The sequence below is a fragment of the Elephas maximus genome, chromosome 1 (assembly GCF_024166365.1).
Source record: "Elephas maximus indicus isolate mEleMax1 chromosome 1, mEleMax1 primary haplotype, whole genome shotgun sequence".
Taxonomy (NCBI): Eukaryota; Metazoa; Chordata; class Mammalia; order Proboscidea; family Elephantidae; genus Elephas; species Elephas maximus.
The window spans coordinates 126444770-126468792 of record NC_064819.1 but is presented as its reverse complement, the minus strand read 5'-3'; the positions used below and the strand labels follow the sequence as shown (position 1 = coordinate 126468792).

At 39.5% G+C, this 24023-nt stretch overlaps 1 protein-coding gene across 1 annotated transcript in view; it reads left to right on the top strand.

Moving 5' to 3' along the window:
* The window catches only part of EYS (eyes shut homolog), a 1933311-nt gene that overhangs the window by 1818638 nt on the left and 90650 nt on the right, over nt 1-24023 (top strand). Inside the window, 2 exon segments of the mRNA XM_049873718.1 lie at nt 15778-15944; nt 16994-17138. Coding sequence (XP_049729675.1) covers nt 15778-15944; nt 16994-17138 — 312 coding nt within the window.

Below are 24023 nucleotides of genomic sequence, written 5' to 3'. Positions count from 1 at the left end.
TCAGAATCACATGTTGTCTGTTAAGGGCTTTGAATTAAAAGAAGAATTTTATCGGGTTTGAATTGAAAGAAGAATTTTATTAAGTGCCTTGGTTGCTTTTTATGTAACTAATATTTGAGAGCAATGTCTAAAAAAAAAAAAAAAACCTCTAGGGACCCTCTAAATTAGATCACAAACAGGGATGGACTAAGGTTACCACCCTTAATATTATAAAATAAGGATGATTCATCAATTTATGTAGAAAAAATGTATTAATCAATGCATATTCCTTTAAAACATGTTCTATGATGAAATATTAACCATACAATTTACAATTGCCTGTTCTATATGAGAGAAATGATGACCTGAGTCAGTGTTTTTAGTAGTGGTATCATCACTTTTAGATATTATTCTTATTGTTTATTAATATTGATCTCTGACTTAATATTGGTTATTATGATGGAAATGTTCCATATGTTCCTTTAATCTTTCTCAGGGTAAGAGATGCACAAAGCTACAGAGTTTATATAATCACTTGAAATGTAAGTCAGCTTCTAACTTCTGGTATGTCCACACAAAGGACTTTTATTCCCAATATTAATGACACTCTTCCCTGAGTCCTCCAAAACAGAACACTGATTTTGCCAGACTTCATTCTCATCACTGAATTCTCTGGACATCTTGACTGTCAAACACACAACTTGAAAGTCTCTCTTGACATGATTGTCACCTAACCTAACCATCTCTCTGCTCCCTGCAGTCATATTTGGCAGTTCCTTCATTAGCTCTTCTTCTTGTCCCGCACCACTATAAAGCGTGTCTCATAGGCTGGCACTTCTAGAAACCACCTAGATGTCTCACAGTGGTCCATGGGTGAATAGATAACCTTCTCCTCTGTGTCCCTTCTCTTGGTGATTGGCGTAAACATTCTGTTTCAGCTAGAAACCTAGGAGTCATTTGGATTTCTTGCTTCCTTTCACTTTGACAAATACTTACTGGGCACCTAGATAAGGCATTCTTGTAGGTACTGAAGATACAGCGATGAACAAGACAGATGAGGTCCCTGTCCTCTCTCCATTTTATCCCCTACATTCCATCAAACACCAAGGTCTGTCCACTTTTACCTCTCAATTACTTTCTATATTTTCTCCTCCTTTCTATCCTCATTGCTCCTGGCTTACCTGTCACAGACAGCTTCAGTAGCCTCTCTTCCCATCCTCCTGCCCAATCATGCCCCTCTTTCTCTCTATCTGAATTTTTCTACAGGGAATCGTTATAACCTACAAGTCTACATATATCTTGCCTAAACAACATGCTTCATCATAACATATGACCTAAGCTCTCTTGCATAATACCCGTGGGTGTTAATCCAGCCCCTGCGCATTTGCACAATTTCTTTTCCCCATTGTACCCTACAGTCAGCAATATTAGCACATATGTACATCCTGTGACATGTCACTGTGCCCTTCACATCACCTTTTTTACAGGCTGTTCCATCTCCCTGAGCCACCCATGCTTCACCTGCATTCCTCCAAAACACCTCTACCCTTTAAGTCTCAGCTCAAAAGCTCATTATTCTTTGAAGTCTTTAACACTTCCAGGAAAATTTAAGGATTAATCTTATTGCAATTGGCTGGTAACAATTATCATATTTGATTATAACTGCTTGTCTGAATCTTTTTGAGAGCCAAAATGTGGCTTTTCATTTTTATGTCAATAATGGCTGTCCTATATAGTCACTTATTACAATTTTCAAAGAATGAGTGCAAAAATCCATGGTCCCTGTTCCACTAAAACTTATCATTGGTTTGAGGAGATAAGACATATGTACTTAACCAGCAATACTACACCAGAGGTCAGAAACTGTGTCTGGTACACACAGCACCTATCGCCAGATCTAACACCTAACCGGAACATAAATATCACTAATGCATGAGTGATGGACAAGGTGGATTCAGAGAGTAGGAATCGTGTCCAGCCAGGGGGAAATATATTCCCTTGAGTATGTTTCTCATCCTCCAGGGAATATATCTCTTCCATTTGTACCAGTGCCCTAGCTGGGATCTTCAGACCTATGATTAGTGTTATAGCAACCCAGCTGGCTTTCCCTGTTCCATTCTTTCCCGGCCCAGCCCCGGCCCAGCCCCAGCTAGTCATCTGAACTTCACCCCCTGTTCGCACTCACCTTCACAGCTTTTCTTGCCTGGGATGCCTACCACAGTCATCTTCACTTCTCCCAACAATATCCATCCACACAACATTCTCCCACTAATCCAGCCTCCTTCTACTGTATCTACAAAATCCTCTATAGTCCTTCTAGTTTATATCCCATAATTTGACATCTAATTATATATTGTTTTGTCATTCACAATTACTACTTTGAATCATATGCAGTTGCCATTTTCTTAAGCCAAAAGCATTTGAATAGCAGCAATTTCATAACCTTAATCTTGTCCTTCAGCAAAATTAATGGTAAATTCTTTTTGTACCAACCGTGCCTTTAATAAAATTAGGGACATGCTGGGCACTGTATGAGAAATCAATAATTATAATTACATGTTTACTGATTTTTTTGCTAACTTACAGGCTCTCTGTAGACAGAGGCTGTGTAGGCATAGTTTGGTCTAGATTTTAACGCAGAAGCAAAGACATAAATAAAGAGAAAAAACATCTACCACTCTTGACATTATCAAAATGTAATTTAAAATCTCAGCTCTAGTCTGTATTTAGAAGGCATAATAAAGTGATAGAATTTTTCAGACAAAAATAATCATAACTTCCTGGAAATTTGATCTATGTGCCTCAATGTTTTATATGAATAGCTCTCTCTCAGTCAACAGCATGTACGTCTTCTATGCTGCAGTAATAAGGAAAGATTGACTCATATTTCATGCCATATAATTTCTTGTTTACTTCAAGCTCTTAGCTATTAACTATAACAGAAATAAAATGTTTTTCTATAGAAAAAAATGAAATGAATGTCACCTACAGAGAAAAATAAAGGGAGGAGTGTCACAAAAACCAACCAGCTCGGCCTGTCCTTTATAGAGCCCAGGTACAGATGAGGGAGAAAGATGAAGCCTGATGAATGAGACAGCAGACAGAAGCCAATTCCTTAACACAACACATCTCTCAACTCTGCAGCACTGAGGCATTCTATAAACATAACTGATAGCATATGGCCACCCTCAGGATTTTTAACACCAGAGAAATGTTTATTATTTTCTTCTGTAATCATAGCCGGGCAACTAGAAATCATGAGGATTTCTTCCAGACGAGTTCAAACTATCACATCTGCATTTTCAGAGAATTAAATACCCTGGACTCTAAGGAGAAGGTTATCTAAATTATTAAATAATTTGAGTTTTTAAGAGAGTAAAAAACTAAACTAATTTATTTTACCGACGGAGAAATACATGAAAACTGTTACATTGAACCAGTGTTCAAGCAGGGTTAGAAATGACAAAGATATGTATATACTTGCAAATCGCTCACCTCTTTTTTAATTTAAATGAAGGCGGAATGTTCTTTAAGTCCAGCTCAACGGGGGTAACCTTGACCTCCTAGGAGAACAAAGGAAGAGGAAGGATCAAGTGCAAATCACTCAACCACAAGCACACCTTCACTGTTTGATCTACGCTTCCAGTAAGCACGTGTAGCTCCACCTTGTGGAAATTCAAGATGCAACGTAGTTACTGGTGCTTGTTGTTGTTCTTGAGTAACCTCAAGTTGATTCCGACTTGTAGCAACCAAAGGTGACAGAGTAGAACTGCCACATAGGGTTTTCTTGGCTGTAATCTTTATGAAAGCAAATCACCAGGTCTTTTTCCCACCGACGGGTGGGTTCGAATCGCCAACCTTTCAGCTAGCGGCTGAGTGCTTAACCATTGCACCACCGGGGCTCCTTTACAGGTTCTTACATCCCATATTTTCATGGCCTCTTCTGTCATCATTCTCAGAGAGAAGGATCTAGCAGGAGAGATCTAGGTTTCAACTTTTTCTAGTCTCAAAATATGAGCCATATGTAGCCTCAGGAAATGCATTTTATCCCATTTTCATGTGCTCGGAGCTCAGCTTTGCATCTGTTGTTACTACCACCATTGCCTCATTGACTGTTCACTAACATAGCTGGAAGTCAGGGTACCACATTGAGTTAGCCACAAACATTAGCCAGTTTACATTGCTTGCCTCGTAATAATTTAATACTGTGATGTAGCCTCTATAACAGGTCCACATACTTTAGACATGTCATCAGGAGGCATCAGTTCCTAGAGAAGGACATCATGCTTGGTAAGGTAGAGGTTCATCAAAAAAGAGGAAGACCCTCAAGAAGATGAATCGACACAGTGGTTGCAAAAATGGGCTCAGCATAGCAATGATTGTGAGGATGACACAGGACCAGGCAGTGCTTCGTTCTGCTGTACACAGTGTTGCTACGAGTAGGAACCAACTCGACAGCACCTAACAACAGCAACAACAGATCCTATATGGTCACCACCATGCATAATGTCTAATGAAGAAACATAAGGTTGATGGCTGTGCATGGTTTCAATGCTTCCAAAATTCTGGAAAAAGCATGGTTTAATGATCACATCAATAGAACAAAAGGCTAAAATTTTGCCAGTGTAATCAGAAACTGCACAGATCTTAAGATAAACAGAGACGGTATGCTTCTTAAGAGTTCATTCAAAATCTCCAGTTACCTTAATTTTAGTTTAATACTCCCTCAAGACTATCACTCTGGATATGGGATAAAAATGGCTCATGTATCTAGAGTCTTATACAACTCAGCCCGTTGTTCTCGTGGCTGGAACTCCAATTCTTTTAGGCATTGTTTCTCCATTATCGACCTATATATATATTTTTTTTTTCCTTTGTATCACCTAGCTTTGACTCTAATTCCAGAAACATCTTCCATTATTTTTCTAAAATTCTCCATACCTATTTTTTTTTTAATTGTGCTTTAGGTGAAAGTTTACAGTTCAAGTTAATTTCTCATACAAAAATTTGCACACATATTGTTATGTGACATTAGTTGCAATCCCTATAATGGGACAGCACACTCCCTTTTTCCATCCTGATTTCTTGTGTCCATTCAACCAGTTCCTGTCCTTTCTTGCCTTCTCATACTGCCTCCAGAAGCTGCCCATTTGGTCTCCTGAATCTGACTGAACTAAGAAGCACACTCTTCACAAGCATTAAGTTTTATAGTCCAGTCTAATCTTTGTTTAAAGAGTGGGCTTTGGGAATGGCTTTAGTTCTGGGTTAACAGAGCATCGGGAGGCCATGGCTTTGGGGGTCCCCCCAGTCTCAGTCAGAGCGTTGTCTGTTTTTTTTTTGTGAATTTGAGTTCTGCTCTGCACTTTTCTCCCACTCCATCAGGGACTCTGTTGTGTTCCCTGTCAGGGCAGCCATTGATAGTTGTTCTTCTGGTCTCAAGCAAATGGAGTCTCTGGTTTACGTAGCCCTTTTGTCTCTTGGGCTAATATTTTCCTAGTGTCTTTGGTGTTCTTTCACATTCTCTATACCTATTATCTCTTTATTCATATCTAATTTAGTTTTCTTTCTAAAACCTGACATACTTCTTATAGCCATTGAAATGGACAGCTAAAGTTCAATTAAGCTCACCTTGGTCAGCATCATTGTGCTGTAATGTCAAGAATATTTGGAAAAAAAAAAAAAAAGCAGTTCCCCTCTGTCAGAAATCTAAAATTTTACAAGTCTTAAAACTATAATGAAATAAACCCACAGAGTGCATAGAAGAAATGGTTCTGTCAGAAGAGAACTCCCAGGAGCCATTCACTAAGCAAGGTTCGGTGGGAGAGCCCAGCATCATTTCCAAGACTTCTCTCACATTTTGCTCTCCCACCCACAGAAGGAGAAGGGAGAAGCAAAATCTACTTCTCAATTAGGATTTCTGAATCCATTTGGAAACATCTTTTAAAACACATTAAATTTTCATTAAAGACAATCCTATGAGGTATTAATAACATCACTATTATTTTTTCAAAAGAGATAGATAAGAGGAAGCGAGCATTCAGAAGTTAAGTCAGCAAAGAGGCCATGATTAAACACAGGTTGTTGCTGTCATTGTTGTTAGGTGCTGTCAAGTCATTTCCAACTCATAGTGACCCTATGCACAACAAAATGAAACACTGCCCGACCCTGTGCCATCCTCACAATTGTTGCTATGCTTGAGCCCATTGTTACAGCCACTTTGTCAATTCATCTTGTCAAGGGTCTTTCCCTTTTTCACTGACCCTCTATACTACCAAACATGATGTCCTTCTCCAGGGACTGATCCCTCCTGATAACATGTCCAAAGTATGTGAGACGTAGTCTCTCCATCCTTGCCTCTAAGGAGCATTCTGGTTGCACTGCTTCCAAGACAGATTTGTTCGTTCTTTTGGCAGCCCATGATATATTCAATAGTCTTCACCAACACAATTCAAAGGCATCAATTCTTCTTCTGTCTTCCTTATTCATTGTCCAGCTTTCACATGTATGTGAGGTGATTGAAAACCATGGCTGGGGTCCATTAAAAAAAAAAAAATGGCTGGGGTCAGGCACACCTTATTCCTCAAGGTGACATCTCTGCTTTTCAACACTTTAAAGAGGTCTCTTGCAGCAGATTTGCCCAATGCAATGTGTCTTTTGATTTCTTGACTGCTGCTTCTATGGATGTTGATTGTAGATACAAGTAAAATGAAATCCTTGACAACCTCAATCTTTTCTCCAACTAACGTCAGGGTTCCACTCCAACAACTGTATCATAAGTTGGTTCTGACATAAGTCAAATTCCTCTTTTTTTTTTTTAATGGTTTTCATATTCTGCTATATGGCAGCGTTTTGAACAGTAAATCATAACATTGAACATCTGCAAGTGAACATCTGAGAATGATAACATCAGCAAATACGTGCTGCAACATTGTTCCTAATACATATTACTAATGATTGTTGTTGTTGCTAGGTGCCATCAAGTGGGGTCTGACTCATAGTGACCCTATACGTAATAGAACAAAACACTGCCTCGTGTTGCCCCATCCCCACAATCATTGTTGCAGCCACTGTGTCAGCCCATCTCATTGAGAGTCTTCCTTTTTTTTTCGTTGACCCTCGGCTTTACCAAGCACAATGTACTTCTCCAGGGACTGGTCCCTCCCAGTAACATATCCAGAATATGAGATGAAGCCTCGCCATCCTTGCTCCTAAGGAGTGTTCTGACTGTACTTCTTCCAATACAGATTTGTTCATTCTTCTGGCAATGCATGGTATATTCAATATTTTTCACCAATACCATAATTCAAAGGCGTCAATTCTTTTTTGGTCTTCCTTATTCATTGTCCAGTTTTGAATGCATACGGGGCCATTGAAAACACCATGGCTTAAGTCAAGTGCAACTTAGTCCTTAAAGTAACATCTTTGCTTTTTAACCTTTTAAAAAGGTCTTTTGCAGCAGATTTGCCCAATGCAATGCATTGTTTGATTTCTTGACTGCTGGTTCCATCTTAGTAACAGTAAGATGTACAAAATCAAAAACTAAGACCAGACAGTTGTAAGTGTACTCATTGTAACTCAAATACCTCATCAATCAGGGACTACCTGGACTTAAGTCATTGTAGTACCTGGGACTTAGCCTACCTCTACAGCTTTCAAGCCCATTATCATTTCCAGAGAGGTGATTCAGTGCGTGATAATACTTAATCATTTTGGAAGAACAGTTTGAAGAAGGAATATCTTGTCCACTCTTCACTATTAAATCTTCCTTCCTAAATGAATTTAGAAAGTTTAATTTCTTTCTACTGGAATTAAAAAAGTTGTTGAATCAGCTGAATGAGAATTATCGTGAGGGTAAGGCTGAGATGCTAACCGAAAGGTTGGTGGTTTGAACTCACCAGCCATTCCCAGAGAAAGCTGTGGCAGTCTGTGTCCATAAAGATTACAGCCTTAGAAACCCTATGTGGCAAATCCTATAAGGTCGATATGTGTCAGGAACAACTTGATGGCAAGTTTTTTTTTTTTTCTCTCTCTTTTTTTAAATGATGTTTAAAGTCACAATATTAACCTCAGGATTAACTGAAGGGTGCTGAAGTACACATGGATTTCACAGCACTGTCTATAAAAGTGTTTTAGTTTCCCCATGTGCCCCCTGAAAACAATCTAAGGAACAGCCTTCCAAACTCTTCTAAGCCCTTACACAGGACACCGAAGAGTGACCATCTGCCTTCCAAGCAGACTGAATGAAACCACTTTCACATGCCGTTTTGTGGTTTATATCACACACACAACGTACAATGATTGTCCAGAATCAGAAAGAACAGGACAACAGTGCTCGAAATGCTCTCAAATACACAGGTTGAGTTAGTTCTTTTATACAGGAGTTTTATTTTTCCTCATGAGGACTTCATTAATGAAACCGTGGCTCAAACCATTAGCGACTCTTGCCCACGCCTCCCTTCAAAATGGAGCTGGTTAGATCATCTTGAATAACTGTTACTTCATGTGCATTTTTTTCTCGTAAGAATTCCACTATGACTACCATAACAGGGGTCACGATTGCTGCACAGTTTTGCCTATTTTCTCCCCTTGTTTTGTCCTCTGTCTTTTTCTTCAGGTCAAGCCAACCTGCACAATTTCTCCTGGGCTTAGTATCTGAACACTTTGATACTTTTTCTCCCTCATATGTAATAGATTTTCCCTTCTTGTCCATACCTGCCAATTAAATCAGAGGTTATGCCTACAAGATCCAGCCAGGTTGAAGAATGACTGATATAAACAGTAAAACAAGCCACAAGCAAATAACAATAATTTAAAAAAAAAAAAAACTGTAAACACTTCTAATCTAAGGAACAAAATACCATAAACTTTACTATAATCATATGCTTGTGACTCAAAATTTTGTTTTATTTTCCTCCCAAGATTTTATATATTTGGGATATATTACCATTACCACTGTATCAAACACTGCTAAGTACCATCTAGGTCAACTCTTTGTATCAATTTCCTTTATTCTTTTCTTCCAGAATATGCATGGCAGCCTCTTCACCTTGTTTTAATTTTTTTATCATTGCTACCATCACTAACCAATGTCACCATCCCTTTCTTCACAGAGACTAAGTCCTTACTTTCATTGTTGAGTCATTGTTCTCTGTCTGTTAGGAGACCAGATGCTTTTCTTACCCCAACATCTCATTCTCTTCCCCCAGGACATTTCTTCCAACCAATATTAAGAGTTATTGTTGTCATATGAATCATGGCCCACCACAACATGGCCACTTCAAAGCTTTTTGCTTAGCAGTATTTGTTGAATCCAGGTTATGACTTTTCTTCATAACCAAACAGAGGCCAAGTTTTGGGGTCTTCCCCCTTACATTTTAAGAGAATTTTTATTCACTTCCTGCATCTTGTCTTTTTCAGTACTGTTCATCTAAAGTCATCTCCCACTGTTTCCTTCCTCTCCCTTTTACCACTACACAACATAATCTTTCTAAATCCTTCCTTCTTAGCACCAGCTCCTGAGTAATATCCGACGAGTATCCCTTACCTTGTCTGAAAATCTCTTTCCTAAGTCTGGTTTCATTAAGATTCTCTGTGGCTTTGTGTATTGCATGCCAAATGGGCTTAGCTCCAGTTTTTTCCATGAAAAAAAAAAAAAACCTGTTCGCTGTGTCAACTGCTATACAACTCTATATAATAATATTAATACCAAACACTACCTGTTGCTTTATGAACTGAAAAAATGTAAAAATACAAATTGTCCATGTATTTCCCAAAGCTACTCATGAAATAATTTTCTAATACACTGAATTTGAGAGTGAAATTATTCTATAGCATTGGAAGTTGTTTAAAATATGTCATTGCTTATAATAATATGTCCTGGTAAGCCAAGAAATTCCCAATACAAGAAATACTAGAAAAGTGACATAAGACATATAAACGGATGCTAACAAATCATGTCTTCCAGTCATTTCATTTTACCTCCCTGTTAGTTCCTCTGAATTTTTTTAGTTGGATCAGAGTTATGCACTGAAGCAATCAGGGTAGAGCTTTAAGAAAATCCCTGCTGCTGTCCCTGACCCTAAAAATTCAATGGGGCACAGATGTGTGCTCCAGCATAAAGCCAGGAATACCTGCTTCCCGGGCTTCGAATTAATGAAGCAGTAGAAGAAAATGGGTATGCAAGTTAAAGTCAGGCCATAGTCAAAGGGAAGAAAAATGAAACGTGCATTTATTATTTAGTATAGGGTCATTATGAGTCGGAATCGAAATGATGGCAATGGGTTTGGTTTGGTTGTTATATGCTAGAAGGTACCCTGATGGCACAGTGGTTAAGAACTATGGCAAGCTATGGCTGCTAACCAAAAGGTCAGCAGTTTGAATCCACCAGCTGCTCCCTGGAAACCCTATGGGCAGCTCTACTGTGCCCTATAGGGTCACTATGAGTCAAAATTGACTCAATGGCAATGAGTTTTGGTTGGAATGTGTTAGACAAGTCCCTGAGTGATCCAAATGGTTCAAGTGCTGGGCTGCTACCAAAAGGTTGGAGGTTCAATTCCATCCAGAAGTGCCTCAGAAGAAAGTTTTGACAATCTACTTTGCAGAAGTCAGACACTGAAAACCCTACGGAGCACATTTCTGCTCTATATATCACTTAATCCTAATAAAAATCTTAAGAGATATTATTATTCCCACTATACAGATGAGTCAACAGAGGCACAGCAACATTAAGTAACTTAACCCAAGGACACACAGCTAAAGCCCATTTTCTTGTACTCCCGCAGCCTGTCTTTACAACTCAGTCTCACTACTGAATGCTACTTTCTGAGGAATAAGGAATTTGAGGCCCGTGGGTGCATCAGCATCACCCCACAAACCCTGAGGCAGATCTCCTCAGTTTCCACTGGGTCAGCCACCTCAAAGGCCTCCAGTAGCCTCAGATACTTCAGTTAGTCTTGTTTTTATTTGGCTCTTCTTTCCTAATTTTCTTTCTGAGGGCACCAAAGGCTCTGACTCAGGGCCAGCTACATAAATTGTGCACCCCAGTACAAAATGAAAATGTAGTCCCTGTTCAAAAAGCAGGACAAAGGTGCCATTAAATGTAACTAAAATATAAAGCATTTTCTTATCTTCAGCGGTTTCTCTTCCAACTTTTCAAGATGTTTATTTTTATGTATGTTATTTTAAGCAAAGAAAATTTAAAATATTAAATTATTATCACTAATATTACCATTTACTTTTATATTGTGCATTGCCAGTTTAAAATCTAAATAAAAGAGCATTTAACTCATGTGGAATCACCAAAATAAGATAATTCATATTTCATAATTTGTACATGCATTTGTTTTTCATTCTTACCAAAATAGTGGAAACTCTGCTCAAAACTAACTCACATTCTATCAACACTGCTCTACCTTTGACTATAATGATGGATAAGGGGAGACTGAAAGGAAAAGAAACTCTCTTTCCTTTTCTTACATCATCATTTCGGTATAAGGGGTTGGATAATACAGGCAAGTAACAGGATTAAGAAAAGATATGGTAGAGTTCCTTGGTCATTCATGTTTCTTAAAACGTCTTTGCATTCTTTTTGCCTTTGGAGCAAGTTCTGGTTCAAATGAAAAGCATGTCCTGTCGGGATGTCATGTCCCCGCTTAGTTAGTAGACATAACACACTCGTGCTTGCCTTGAATCTCACTGAATTCCCAGCACTGCAGGTCTACAAGAATTCTGTTCTCATGGGACATCACTAACACTACAAGTGAACGGAGCAGCAAGAAATGGTGAACATGGGTATTGTGTGTGTCTGCCGCCTCTGCCATGCTCATGCTTCGTTGTCCCATAAACTTCACCTAAAAATGCAAGTTCAACAATAAAAGTATTAAGAATCTCAAGAGAACAACAGCAAAGCATTAAACCAAGCATGAGGTTTTCTGAACATAAAGCCCTGTATGACTGCACAGGTTGCATGCCCTAGCCATCCTAGAGTAGGTGGCTTACTATTATCAGTCAGGCTTCATCAGAAACACCTATGAAGACTTTAAAAAATACATATTTCCAGGATTTAGCTGCAAAGATTCTTATTCAGGAAGAAAGTGGGTTCTAGAATCTGTATTTTTCATAAGCTCTCTGAGAAACTGTGATGGACTGCCAGGTTTGGGAGTAACAACTACCCCCACCCGACCACCCCCAGAATACATCCCAGGTCTTCAAATCTCTGCTTACCTTCCAGGAACCAGCCCTGGTAGTCAACTGCTTTTCTCTCTTATTTGCTCCAACAGCCAGCATCAGGGTTGATGCTGAGAGAAGGGCTGGTGTGGCAGAAAACAGCACAAGGAAGAAAAGTAATCCTTATGGATTGAATTGTGCCCCTCAAAAATGTGTGTCAACTTGGCTGGGCTATGATTACCAGTTTTGTGTGATTGTCCACTATTTTGTCACCTGATATGATTTTCCTATGTGTTATAAATCCTACTCCTGTGATATTAATGAGGCAGGATTAGAGGCAGTTATGTTAATGAGGCAGGATCAGTCTACAAGATTAGGTTGTATCTTAAGCCAATCCCTTTTGAGATATAAAAGAGAGAAGCAAGCAGAGAGACAGGGGACCTCATACCACCAAGAAAGCAGTACTGGGAACAGAGCTGAGAAGCTCCTAGATCAGGGGAAGATTGATGACAGGGACCTTCCCCCAGAGCTGATAGAGAGAAAGGCTTCCCCTGGAGCTGGTGCCCTGAATTTGGATTTCTAGCCTACTAGACAGTGAGAAAATAAATTCCTCTTCGTTAAAGCCATCCATTCGTGGTATTTCTGTTTTAGCAGCTGTAGATGACTAAGACAGATCCATAGGGTAGAAATAGGATCTTATCATCTGCTTAATGATATGCTTGGCTCCCTGTCCCTCCTGATCTTCAGCTTTTGGTGCATCCCCACTCCCACACTCTGAGATGTGTCTGGAGGGGCACCTATAGAGTGAAGTCAGCCTGTATGTTCCTTTTCTAGGCTCCTATCTCCATGAATGACCTGCTATTCTAACTGGCTCCAGATTCTTCCAAATGAACCTTCAGCTCCTTCCTCTTCTTCAAATTCTCACTCTAAATAGATAGATCTGTCCTTTCACATCTTCCTTCCAAATCACACTCAAATTTCCCCTCTTTTCTCTGTTCCTTCTGTCACTGCCTTCATTTATTTAGACCCTCATCATTCCTCTTCTGAGGTACTTGACTGACTTTCCAATGAGACTCTTTACCTGCCTCTATGTTCTATCCTCAATGTTACTATGAAAAGGATTCTTCTAAAATCCACATCTAACACAATTATCTCATTCAAAATCCTTCCATGGCTCCTGACAGTGAAATACTCAAATTACTCTTTGTTGTTTATTAGGCCCTTTAAGATATGGTCCTTGCTGCCTTTTCAGTTTCCTTTCCTGTCATAGCCAGGCCCAGCTCTGGGCAGCTCCTTAAACACGCAATATTCCCTGTCCCCTCTGGATTTCTGCAATGTTATTCCCTCTGCTTTGAACACCCCTCTTGGGTACCTGTCTTTTTATCATCAACCTAGCAAACTCCTTCTTGTCATTCTATGGGTTAGCTCAGAAATCAACTAAAAATCACTTCCTTTTTTGAGAAGAGAGAGTGTTGACATGCCGTGGGGTTGTTAACCAATATCATAAAACAATATGTGAACTGTTTAATGAAAAGTTAGTTTGTTCTGAAAACCTTCATCTAAAGTACAATTAAAGAAAAAAAAAAATCACTTCCTTTTGAATTTTCTAACCCTCCACTCCACCCATCTCTTCTGCTCCCCATTGCACCCTAGACAAGCCTCCAGGCTGTGAGAGCCTTGCAGATAATGTTTTAAAAATACCTGGCATGAAACAGGCTCTCAATAACTGGAGAAAGGAGGAAGAAAGGCAACAAGAGAGAAAGGAGTTCCCTTCCTGTTCAGCTGGCAGCACACCATCTCCATTCTGGCACTCTAGACAAGTTGGAAGACAATTCAAATCCCCAGCAAAATCTTTCAGAAAGATCCCCATTCACAGTCCAGAGAAAATTTTAATTGTCCTTGCCCAGCCCTCTCTCCCTGTATCTCAGCAGCTGCCTGGACATCTCTACCGATGGTTTTTCTCTCTGCCTTTCTAATTGCTTTCTTGGAGCTGTTTTCTCCTGAAGGTTCCCTTTTAAATATACAATCTTGCTAACCTGCTGCAGCATTGCAAGCAGGAAGAAACTAGGAAGAAACTAGGAAGAAGAGAGAGAGAGGGAGAAATATAGGCCTGCTGTAAGTTCCCAACATACTTGTTCATTGATGTGGCACTTAACTCAGTGGCTCTCAACCCTGGCTGCATATTAGACATATAGGGAGCTTTCAAAAACAACCCTGTTCTGGCCCTGTGGCAGACCCGTTAGAAAAGCAGAGGCAGAGTTCAAGTATTTCTAAACAATGTTTTTCTCTCTGGTTTTTCTGGGGTCCATCTCTTTATACTATCTGGAAACTCCCATCCCTCTAGTTCTTTCTTTTGTCTTCTTTACCCTGATCAGCCAAGGGAGCAGACCAGCCATCACCCTTAGAAGCGAAGGAGGACAGAAGCTAGGCATACTCATAAAAAAAATTTTGTCTGTGTTCAAAGACTCACATCTGCTTTTTCTCCTGTGATTAAACCTCCTACTTCGATAAACCATTAAAAAAAAAAAAAAATGCAACCATATAGGACAAAGTAGAACTGCCCCATATGATTTCCAAGGAGTGCCTGGTGGATTTGAACTGTCAACCTTTTGGTTAGCAGCTGTAGCTCTTAACCATTACACCACCAGGGTTTCCCCTACTTCAGTGGGGTCCCTATATTACTCCTCCAAGCAGAACTCTTTGCCTCAGCTCCCTGTCTGCAAGCCTCAGTATTGAGGTCTTTTTTTACCCTACCCACAAAGTTACCTTTCAGAAACTGGACAATGTATTTAGGTCCCCGCTCCCTGTGAAGAAACCTTTCATCTTCACCTGGGTCTAGAAGCTCTGCCTTAAACTGTGTGTGTTCCACTGATATGCCAGGACCTACTCCTGTTGTCCATAACAAAAATTCCTATTGCCATTTAACCCACTGCCAGGATCTTTCCCTGATGACTGTTGCTGGGTCTCTCCCAACTACCTTTCCTTCTTCCGCAGGTCAAAATGGGCTGTATCCCAAGTGCTTCTAGTCCCAAAACTCACTGAGCTGCATGGATGGCTCTGCTCTACTAGAGGGAGAGAGAGAAGGTGGAGAGAATGAAGGAAAAACAGGGAACACAGAAACAGTCTTCCTTTAACTCGTTGTGGGGGACATAGTCAAGACCTTTTGCAATAGAACAATGATAACATAACCTGAGCAGCCACAGGAATTAATTATCCTTTGTATTCTCTTCAATCATAGACAGCTTCAAAGCTGATACTAGGCTGTCTGTTTTTTGAATCTCATTAACTCCAGAGCAGTTTGCTCCATTATAAAGTTCACTTATTGTAAAGTGATACTGAATTTCATTCAGACCAGAAAGATTTTAATCCCATTAAACTTTTGTAGGTATTAAACATTTTCCTGGATTAACCAGAACCCTCATGGTTTCAAGGAAATAAACTCTTCCTACTCAGTCAGTTTCTGGGAGTATAAATAATAGTACCCAGTCCTACACATACCTGAATGCCGACGGAAGGCTGAATGTCTTTATAACTTACCATACTGGTACATAACTCAGAGTCAGACGGTAGAAAGAAGCTGACTAGACTCCTAAAGTCCCTCAGTGTGTGGTCCAATGTGTCTTCTTATTCCAGGGCTGGATGGCGAGGACTTCCTGGCAGTGGGTCTGCAGAACGGCAGTGTGGTTTACAGCTATAACCTGGGATCTGGCACAGCAAGTATCAGGAGCGAGCCCCTCAACCTGAGCCTTGGAATACACATAGTCCACCTGGGGAGGTTCTTCCAAATGGGCTGGCTGAAGGTAAAGGGTGGTGCCTTCATTTGTCCCACAAACTTACTGAAAGACTAATATATTGTAGGATCTATGCTAAGGTACAGAGGCAAATAGGCCATGCTGCCTACCCCATGAAGCTCCCAGACTAGTGCACAAAATAGAGAAATAGAGGGATGATCAGAATTCATTTCAGTGGGAATAAATAGGAGTGGTGCCTAATATAGATAAGGGTGGGAGTGACGCATTCAGGAAATACCTCTGTAAAGGTGATGTTTAAGCATAGCTTTAAATAAATTACCAATTACCAAATTGCTATTGAGCCTATTCTCACTCATGGCAATCCCACGTGTGCCAGTGTAGACGTGTGCTCCATAGGGTCTTCAGTGGCTGATTTTTCAGAAGTAGATCTCAGGCCTCTCTCCCAAGGCACTTCTGGGTGGAACTGAACCTCCAACCTTAATGTTAGCAGTCAAACATGTTAACCGTTTGCACCACCCAGGTACTCCTTAAATAAAAAGGAGTTAGGAAAAAGAACAGTGGCCACAGGGTGGGCTTAAGGAAGGCAAGTAGTACCTTTTCAGTAGGGGGAAGCAAAAGATGTAGTTATAGGTAGACAGAATCTATGTCATAAAACAGCTTAAAAACATGCTAAGAAGTTTAGATTTAAAACTACTGAGAAGTTTGAGAATGGGGGAAGGGTACCGTAGTCAGAGTACCATTTTTTAATAAATGACTCTGGTGGTTGTATTAAGAATGGATGGGGGGGCGCAAGGTTAGATGGAGCCTGGGGACCAGCAGGATGCCAACTCCTAATCTTTGAAGAATTAAGATTTTGACTGAAATGCAAAACCATGACTGTGCTAATAATACATCCATGGTAACAGACACCAGCAGAGAAGCAGAAAATTGAGTGGAATAGTTTTTTGGGTTTTTTTTTCCCCCTTCAAAATTCAGGTCTTTATAAATTTTTCATGCTAAGTTAATGGAAAATAACAAAAGAATACCTTAACAGTTCACTGTGGGGAATTAATTCTTTTTTTAATACATTTTGATTTTTTTTTTTTTTCTTTTTGAAGGTAGATGATCATAAAAATAAATCTGTCATCTCCCCAGGAAGACTGGTTGGTCTCAACGTCTTCAGTCAGTTTTATGTAGGTGGCTACAGTGAGTACATTCCAGATCTCTTACCAAATGGAGCTGATTTTAAAAATGGGTTTCAAGGTAAGGCATGGATTGTTTTTGTACTATGTCTACATGTTTCAAATATTTGAGAAAAGACAAAGTTTTTAAAGGATGTACTTCTAGTTCCAAACACCAGCAATCCGTATTGCTCTCTAATCTGACACCATCAAAGTTTGCTTTTAATCAAAAGTGTTCATTGGTTCATTGTTTATTGATCACTTAGTGCATATGAGGTACTATACCAGGTATTTGGGATGATTCAGTGAACAAGATAAAGAACAACGAACTGTACTTGTGAGTTTATATTCCAGCTGTGCGGAAGGGGCGGCAGGGCAGACGATAAGCAATAAATATAATAAATAAGTAAATTATGTAATAGTCTAAGGTGATATAGGAGCCCTGGTGGCACAATGTACTTGATATAAAAAGGTCAGACACAGAGTATAGCCACAAAGTCCATCCACCAATGCATGCCCCACAGAGGTCACTGCAAGCCAAGAAGATTGAGGAGGAACATTGTGCTAGGGCGAGCAACCTTACTGCCACATGCTGTCTCCCTCTGTTCAAAAAGGAACACAGACTGGAAACCTCAGGCCTGGATTTTACCTTTCACAGCCCAGCCTCTGAGCATCCCAGTGAAAAGGACACCTTCCGCAGCTCCACCACAAGCCAGCCCTGGCCCAGGCTGTGGCCTGCACTTGGCCTGCCTGTCTTCCCTTCCAAATCAGCATTGCTTACCACCCCACCCCCACACCAAAGAGGGACTTAAGGACGAGCCATGTCTGCTACCATCACCTCTTAAAAAAGTATGTGTGATGTGGGTGGAGGTAATATAAAGGAAAAATAAATTCAACCCTATCTTAAAAAAATAAAATAGGAACATAGACTCAGTTCTCCTTATAAGGCTGACCCATAAAGTTATAAAATCAAGGTGTGCTTTGAATTATTATAATTAATGTGGTTGGTGCAGATAAGCTGTTTGGTGGATCCTAGTCCCAGAGTATTTGATCAAGAGGCTGCTCATTATGGTGTCCTTAGCCACTACCCATGACCAGACTACTCTTCATCAGAAGCCAACGATGGGATGCACATCCATCTAAGACAGGAGTTGCCATCAAGTGCCACCTTGGACCTGGCAGTGTTCCCCCCACCTCCTCCACTGACTGACTTGTGCTTCAACATGAATGCAGGAGGTCATGTACTTGAAACATATGAAAGTAACACAGTTAACCCAACATAATACAAAGTCAAGTTCCAATGAAATCATTTCATTCCGCCAAGGCCTTCACAGAAACTTTCTTTGAATATATAATCAGTGCTGATTTTGAGAAGGGTGTCTTCAAGAACAGTTTTAAACATATCCCAGCACTATGCAAAATGTAACCGAGAGCTCAATAGTTCTTTCACAGTAGGAGACAATCTGAAAAGGACTGGAAGGGCCTAATAGATCAATCCGTTTTTTTTTTTTTTTTTAAATATTATATTCAAGGAAAGGGATGAGTAAGCTGTTGAATGTTAAAGAAACACATCTTCCACTTAATGAAGCAGAGATCTTGTGGAGGTCATCAAAACGTCCTGTCATTATTTCACAGACATAATGCTTACATAACTACTTTGAATAATTTTTCTGTGTTAAAAATTAGAAATTAGTACAGCATCATGGATAAGAGTGTGGACTCTAAAATCCAACCACCTAATTATAAATCCTCTGCCACCTGCAAGCTCAGGACCTTGGCTAGTCATCTAACCTGTTGTGCCTCATCTGTAAAATGGGGATATTAAACAACACTTCTCTTCCTATGTAGCTCTGAGAATGAATTAGTGGAGAAAGAACACAGATTAGTACCTAGTTTACAGAGACTCCTATGTGCTGACTGAAAGGTTGTAGGTTGAAGTCCACCTAGAGGCACCTTGGAGAAAAAGGCCTGATGATAGACTTTCCAAAAAGCAGTCATTGAAAACCCTATGGAGCAGAGTTCTACTTGGACATACACGGGGTTGCCTGAGTTAGGGGTCAACTTGACAGCAGCCAACAACAACAATGTACCAGTGATGACAGCGATGCTGGTGGTGGGGAGTGACACAGCCCCAGTCAGGCATTTGCTTCTCTTTCCCTGCTACACAGACAGTGGTAAGAGCACAGGCTCTGGAATCAGACTGTATTCAGACCCCGGTTCTGCCGCCTAGCAGACAGTGACTTTTAGCCTATTAAACTCTCTGAGTCTCTATTTTCTCCTCTGTAAAATAAAAATACCTACTCTATTTGGCTCTAATAAGTTAATCATTTAAGTAAAATAATTATGTTAAGTGCTTAGTCAAGCAACAACCCAAAACAAACCCATTGCCATAGAGTTGATTCCAACTCATAGAGACCCTGTAGGACGGGGTAGAACTGCCCCCCAGGGTTTCCAAGGCTGTTAAACTTTACGGAAGCAGACTGCCACATCTTCCTTCTGTGGAGCAGCTCGTGGGTTTGAAGCATTTTAACCACTGAGCCACCAGGGCTCCTTAAATATTCTATAAATGTTATAAGTTACTCCATCCTGTTGTCATAGAATTTGATATTTCCAAATATATTGAAGTCTGATGCTGCCTGATTTCCTTTTACGTTACTTCTCCCTTCTATTAGGAACTTTTCCTTATATCTTGATAATAGAATGAAGAGAGGCATTCACCAAGACCTGGAATTGTCCCCTTGAGGGTAGCAATGACCTTAAGTTCAGCACACACTCGTCTGGACCTTCTTCTGACAGAAACGCTAGGATCACACACACATAAAAGAATGGGACTCCTTTGAAGGTCTTTTTGGCAGCTGCCACTTAATCTACAGTCTCCAAGACTTTGCAACATTTATCTCTTGAATTCTGTCTCGATGTCTGTCATCCCTCCATTATAAACTAGCATTTACAAACAACAGCAAATTATATGTAATTATTATCAACTAGATTGCAAGTGTACCCTAAACCCACTGTTCCCAAAAGCTGATCTTTACTGGCTCTGTAAAAATAATATAGGGTATTTCAAATGGAGGCAAGTGGCAGCATTTGGGAAGAATCTGACTGAAATGTCTAAACAGGAAATAAAGCATTCCAGGAAAAATGTCTCCCTCTTGCAAAGCTTCATTGACTTGTTCAAGGACAGCTGATCTGCCCTTATTCTGAATGAAGAAACAGAATGAATGTGAAAGCCAGCACCCCTTACACTTAAATCATTAGCCATGGAAGATTTATTAGTTTTTAGCTTTAACTTAAAATGATGTGAATAAATATCTTAAATTGTAGAAATCTTAACACTTAATCATGTTGGCTTAAAACTATTTTTATTGCATGTTACTTGGGCATAACTAATATTTTCTTCATGCATTTAATAACTCAAAGTGGGCAGAATCTGAATACTGAGTTCTCCTATAATTTGTCTTTATTTAATAAGAAACGGTGTAAGAAACATGTACCTTTTGGAAACAAGTATAAGAGATTGCCTGGCACATGTTTCTCACTATTTCATGTGTCTGTGTCCCCACGAACTGAGTATTTTAGGGTAGGGGTCAGTTACTACAAATTATTCAGCTACTTATTATAGGTAACAGACATCCCATTGCTTAAGCAGGTGTTTTTTCTACTGTTGATCTCATGGTTCTTAGTCACCTCAAGACATCTCATTTATCATAATACACCCTTGGCAGTTCCGTTTTTGTAGTTGGTGTATAAATACCTGAGGGGAGAGATGTACCTAGGAGTATAGATACAAGTATATAGATGCAAGTATATGGCCCACTGTAGAAAATGGCCAGATCTATATAAGAGCGTGTGTGTGCTTTCTCCTATCTGTAGTGAGGAGTACATGAGCATTTCACTTTTGTTTTCTATAAAGTATATAATAAAATAATAATTCATGCTAAAAAAAATAATATAGGGTAACTTCTTAAACATTCCGGGACTGTTCCCCTGAACTACTTAATTGAAATCTCAGGAATGGAGTCTAAAAATTGGCATTTTAACAAGCCTCTCTAGGTTTGGAAGTCAGTATTTTCACCGCTATATTAATAGTAACAAAGCAAAAGCAGAGTTTTGTGGAAAAATTTACTAGTTAGATTAAGGTTATCACTTTGCCTTAAGAATGATCATTAAATCACACACAGCTAAAGTTTATATGACTTATGCTTTCACATTTCTATAAACACTCTTGATAAATAATTCTAACCCAGAAGTACTTGGTCTAAAATACCAGCTCTTATTATTGGTAAAGCCCATTTGTTTTTGTTCAGGAAGTAGTTCGAAATGAGCCATTGTTTTCCCTACAACTTTTTATCTTCATGAAGATTTAAAAAAAACCTTGCAGTCAAGTCCATTCCGACTCATAGTGATCCTATAGGACAGAGTAGAACTGCCCCATAGGGTTTCCAAGGACTGGCTGGTGGATTTGAACTGCCAACGTTTTGGTTAGCTACCAAAGCTCTTAACTACTGCTCCACCAGTGCTTCACTTCATGAAGATAATGAGGTTTATTAACCCTTCTCCAAGGAGTTCTGATGATACAACTGTTAAGTGCTCAGCTGCTAAGCCATGGGCTGGCAGTTCAAACCCACCCAGCAACTCCACAGGAGAAAGATCAGGAGATCTGCTTCTATAAATATTACAGCCTAGAAAACCCTATAAGGCAGTTCTTTAATACCCTTTAACACATGAGGCTGTTATGACTCAAAATTGATTCAATGGCACATAGCAACAACTTTTCCCAGAGTAAATAATCTACATATGCCAATTAAACAGGGATTTTACTGTTTTACCTGTACTGATAGGAAGAATACTCTTCTCTCCGAAGTTGCATCTATTACAAAACTGTGGCATTATCAGACTGAGGTTCATGAGTGGACTTCTGTGGGTACCTAAGTATCCTGAAATCATACATAAAATTGTGTACGTTTACATGCATTTTTCTGGGGAATAGATTCACAGTTTTCATCAACGTTCTTTCACTGGAAGACCTATTTAATCATGATATAGAGTTAAATATTACTTCTGACTAGCGTAAAGATAGGGAAATCTATTTTCCATTTCCCAGCTTCCATTCACAGTCAATGTACAAAGCATGGGTATGGCAAAAGTTTCTTTAGGATCTATGATTTTCTTGTATAGGTACAGGTATAGAGGTGTGCCCCAGCACTCTGAGTCCTAATCATGTCCTTATACATCCAGAACTTAAATATTGGGGTGCAGCTAATGTCTGTTACAAAAAGGCAGAGGGAAACCCCTGAACACGAACCACAGTCAAATTCATCTTAAAGTCACTTTTATGTCACAAGTCTCAAGTCATTCCTAGAAGCAAGATCTTGTTACTATTTTCTCTCACACTTCCACGTGAAGGCCCTTTATAAGTAAGGACTCAGTAATTATTTGCTCTACGGACTGAATTAGCATGAACTGAATTGATGTATAGAAAGTTATACTGACATTGCTTGTTTTCTTATGTAATTTAAGGTTATTAAATTTATTTCCTTTCCTTCTGTACATATAAGAAATATTTTTTCCAAGACAGCTATTTTCTAGTCCAAATACATTGTGCTCTTTTATACAGAATAACTAGTGATAATTATATAAATCATCAAAGAATATATTTTAAATAATCAGAAAATCTTGGCTATTGTGTTTTTACCTAAGAACTTAGGGAAAATCTTCCACCAAACCTTGTAGTTGGTTTATTAAATCACCAATAATTTAAGTTGCTAAAGATAGCTTGGAGCCCTGGTGGCACAGGAGTTAAGTGCTTGGCTGCTAACTGAAAATTTGTTGGCTGGAACCTACCAGCCACTCAGCAGGAGAAAGATGTGGCAGTCTGCTTCCATAAAGATTTATGGCAACCCCATGGGGCAATTCTACTTTGTCCTATATGGTCTTTATGAGTTGGAATCTACTTAACGGCCATGGGTCTGGTTTTTTAGCTTAGGACCTCAAAACTACAAATTTTTGGATTTGGGGGTGGGATGAAGTTCTTAATACACTCTACTTGGCATGCAAAGAAAACAGAAAATAACTGAGGGAACTCAGGAACAGATTTAAAAGCAAAATCTGAGTGATTGTTTACATTTCCTAGCACCGCAACTCATGGGAAAATGAGGAACTGACTAAGACTTTCACCATAGTGAAAGTTTAGTTTTGCAATAAAGAATATCCCGTGGATAGAGAAAATGGTGGTTGCTAGAGTCGAATAATTCAATGCCTCTCTGTATTTTTCTACTTTTGCTGCAACTGGGCAGAGATGTCACACAATTGCATTGGCTACTTGGCTAGAAAGTTACAGTGGAGAGATACAAAGAAATTGCAAACTGTTATGGAAAAATGAGAATCAAACAAAAATGAAAACAAAACAGTTCTCACTGAGTCAATTCCAACTCATGGCAACCCCGTGTGTTGCAGGGTAGAACTGCACTCCATAGCATTTTCATGACTGTGACCTTTCTGAGGTGCCTCTGGGTGAATTCAAACCTCCAACCTTTCAGTTAGTAGCTGTGTGCTTAACCATATGCACCACCCAGAGACTCCTAAAGTGAGAACACTCCTTAGAAAATTGCATTACAAAACCTTGGGAAAATTGGAGGAATCAGGTGTAGCCTGGTCTGTGAGGAAAGGAGAGGGAACAGGACAACAGATACCGAGATCATTAAATTCAATACTCTCAAGGTTTACAGATATCTCCCCAGCAGGCTGCATTTTAAAGGTAATTTGGTGAAGAAGGAAGGAGGGAGGAAGGGAGAGATGAAGGGGGGAAGGGAGAGAAAAGAAGAAAGAAAGAAGGAAGGGAGGGAAAAAAATTAGAATGATCTCGATTGTAAAAATTTTCCTGGCTATTTATCACATAACAAACACAGCTAAAACAAGCTACAAAATTAACATGAAACAAAAGTTCTCCCAAGGACATGCTGCAACT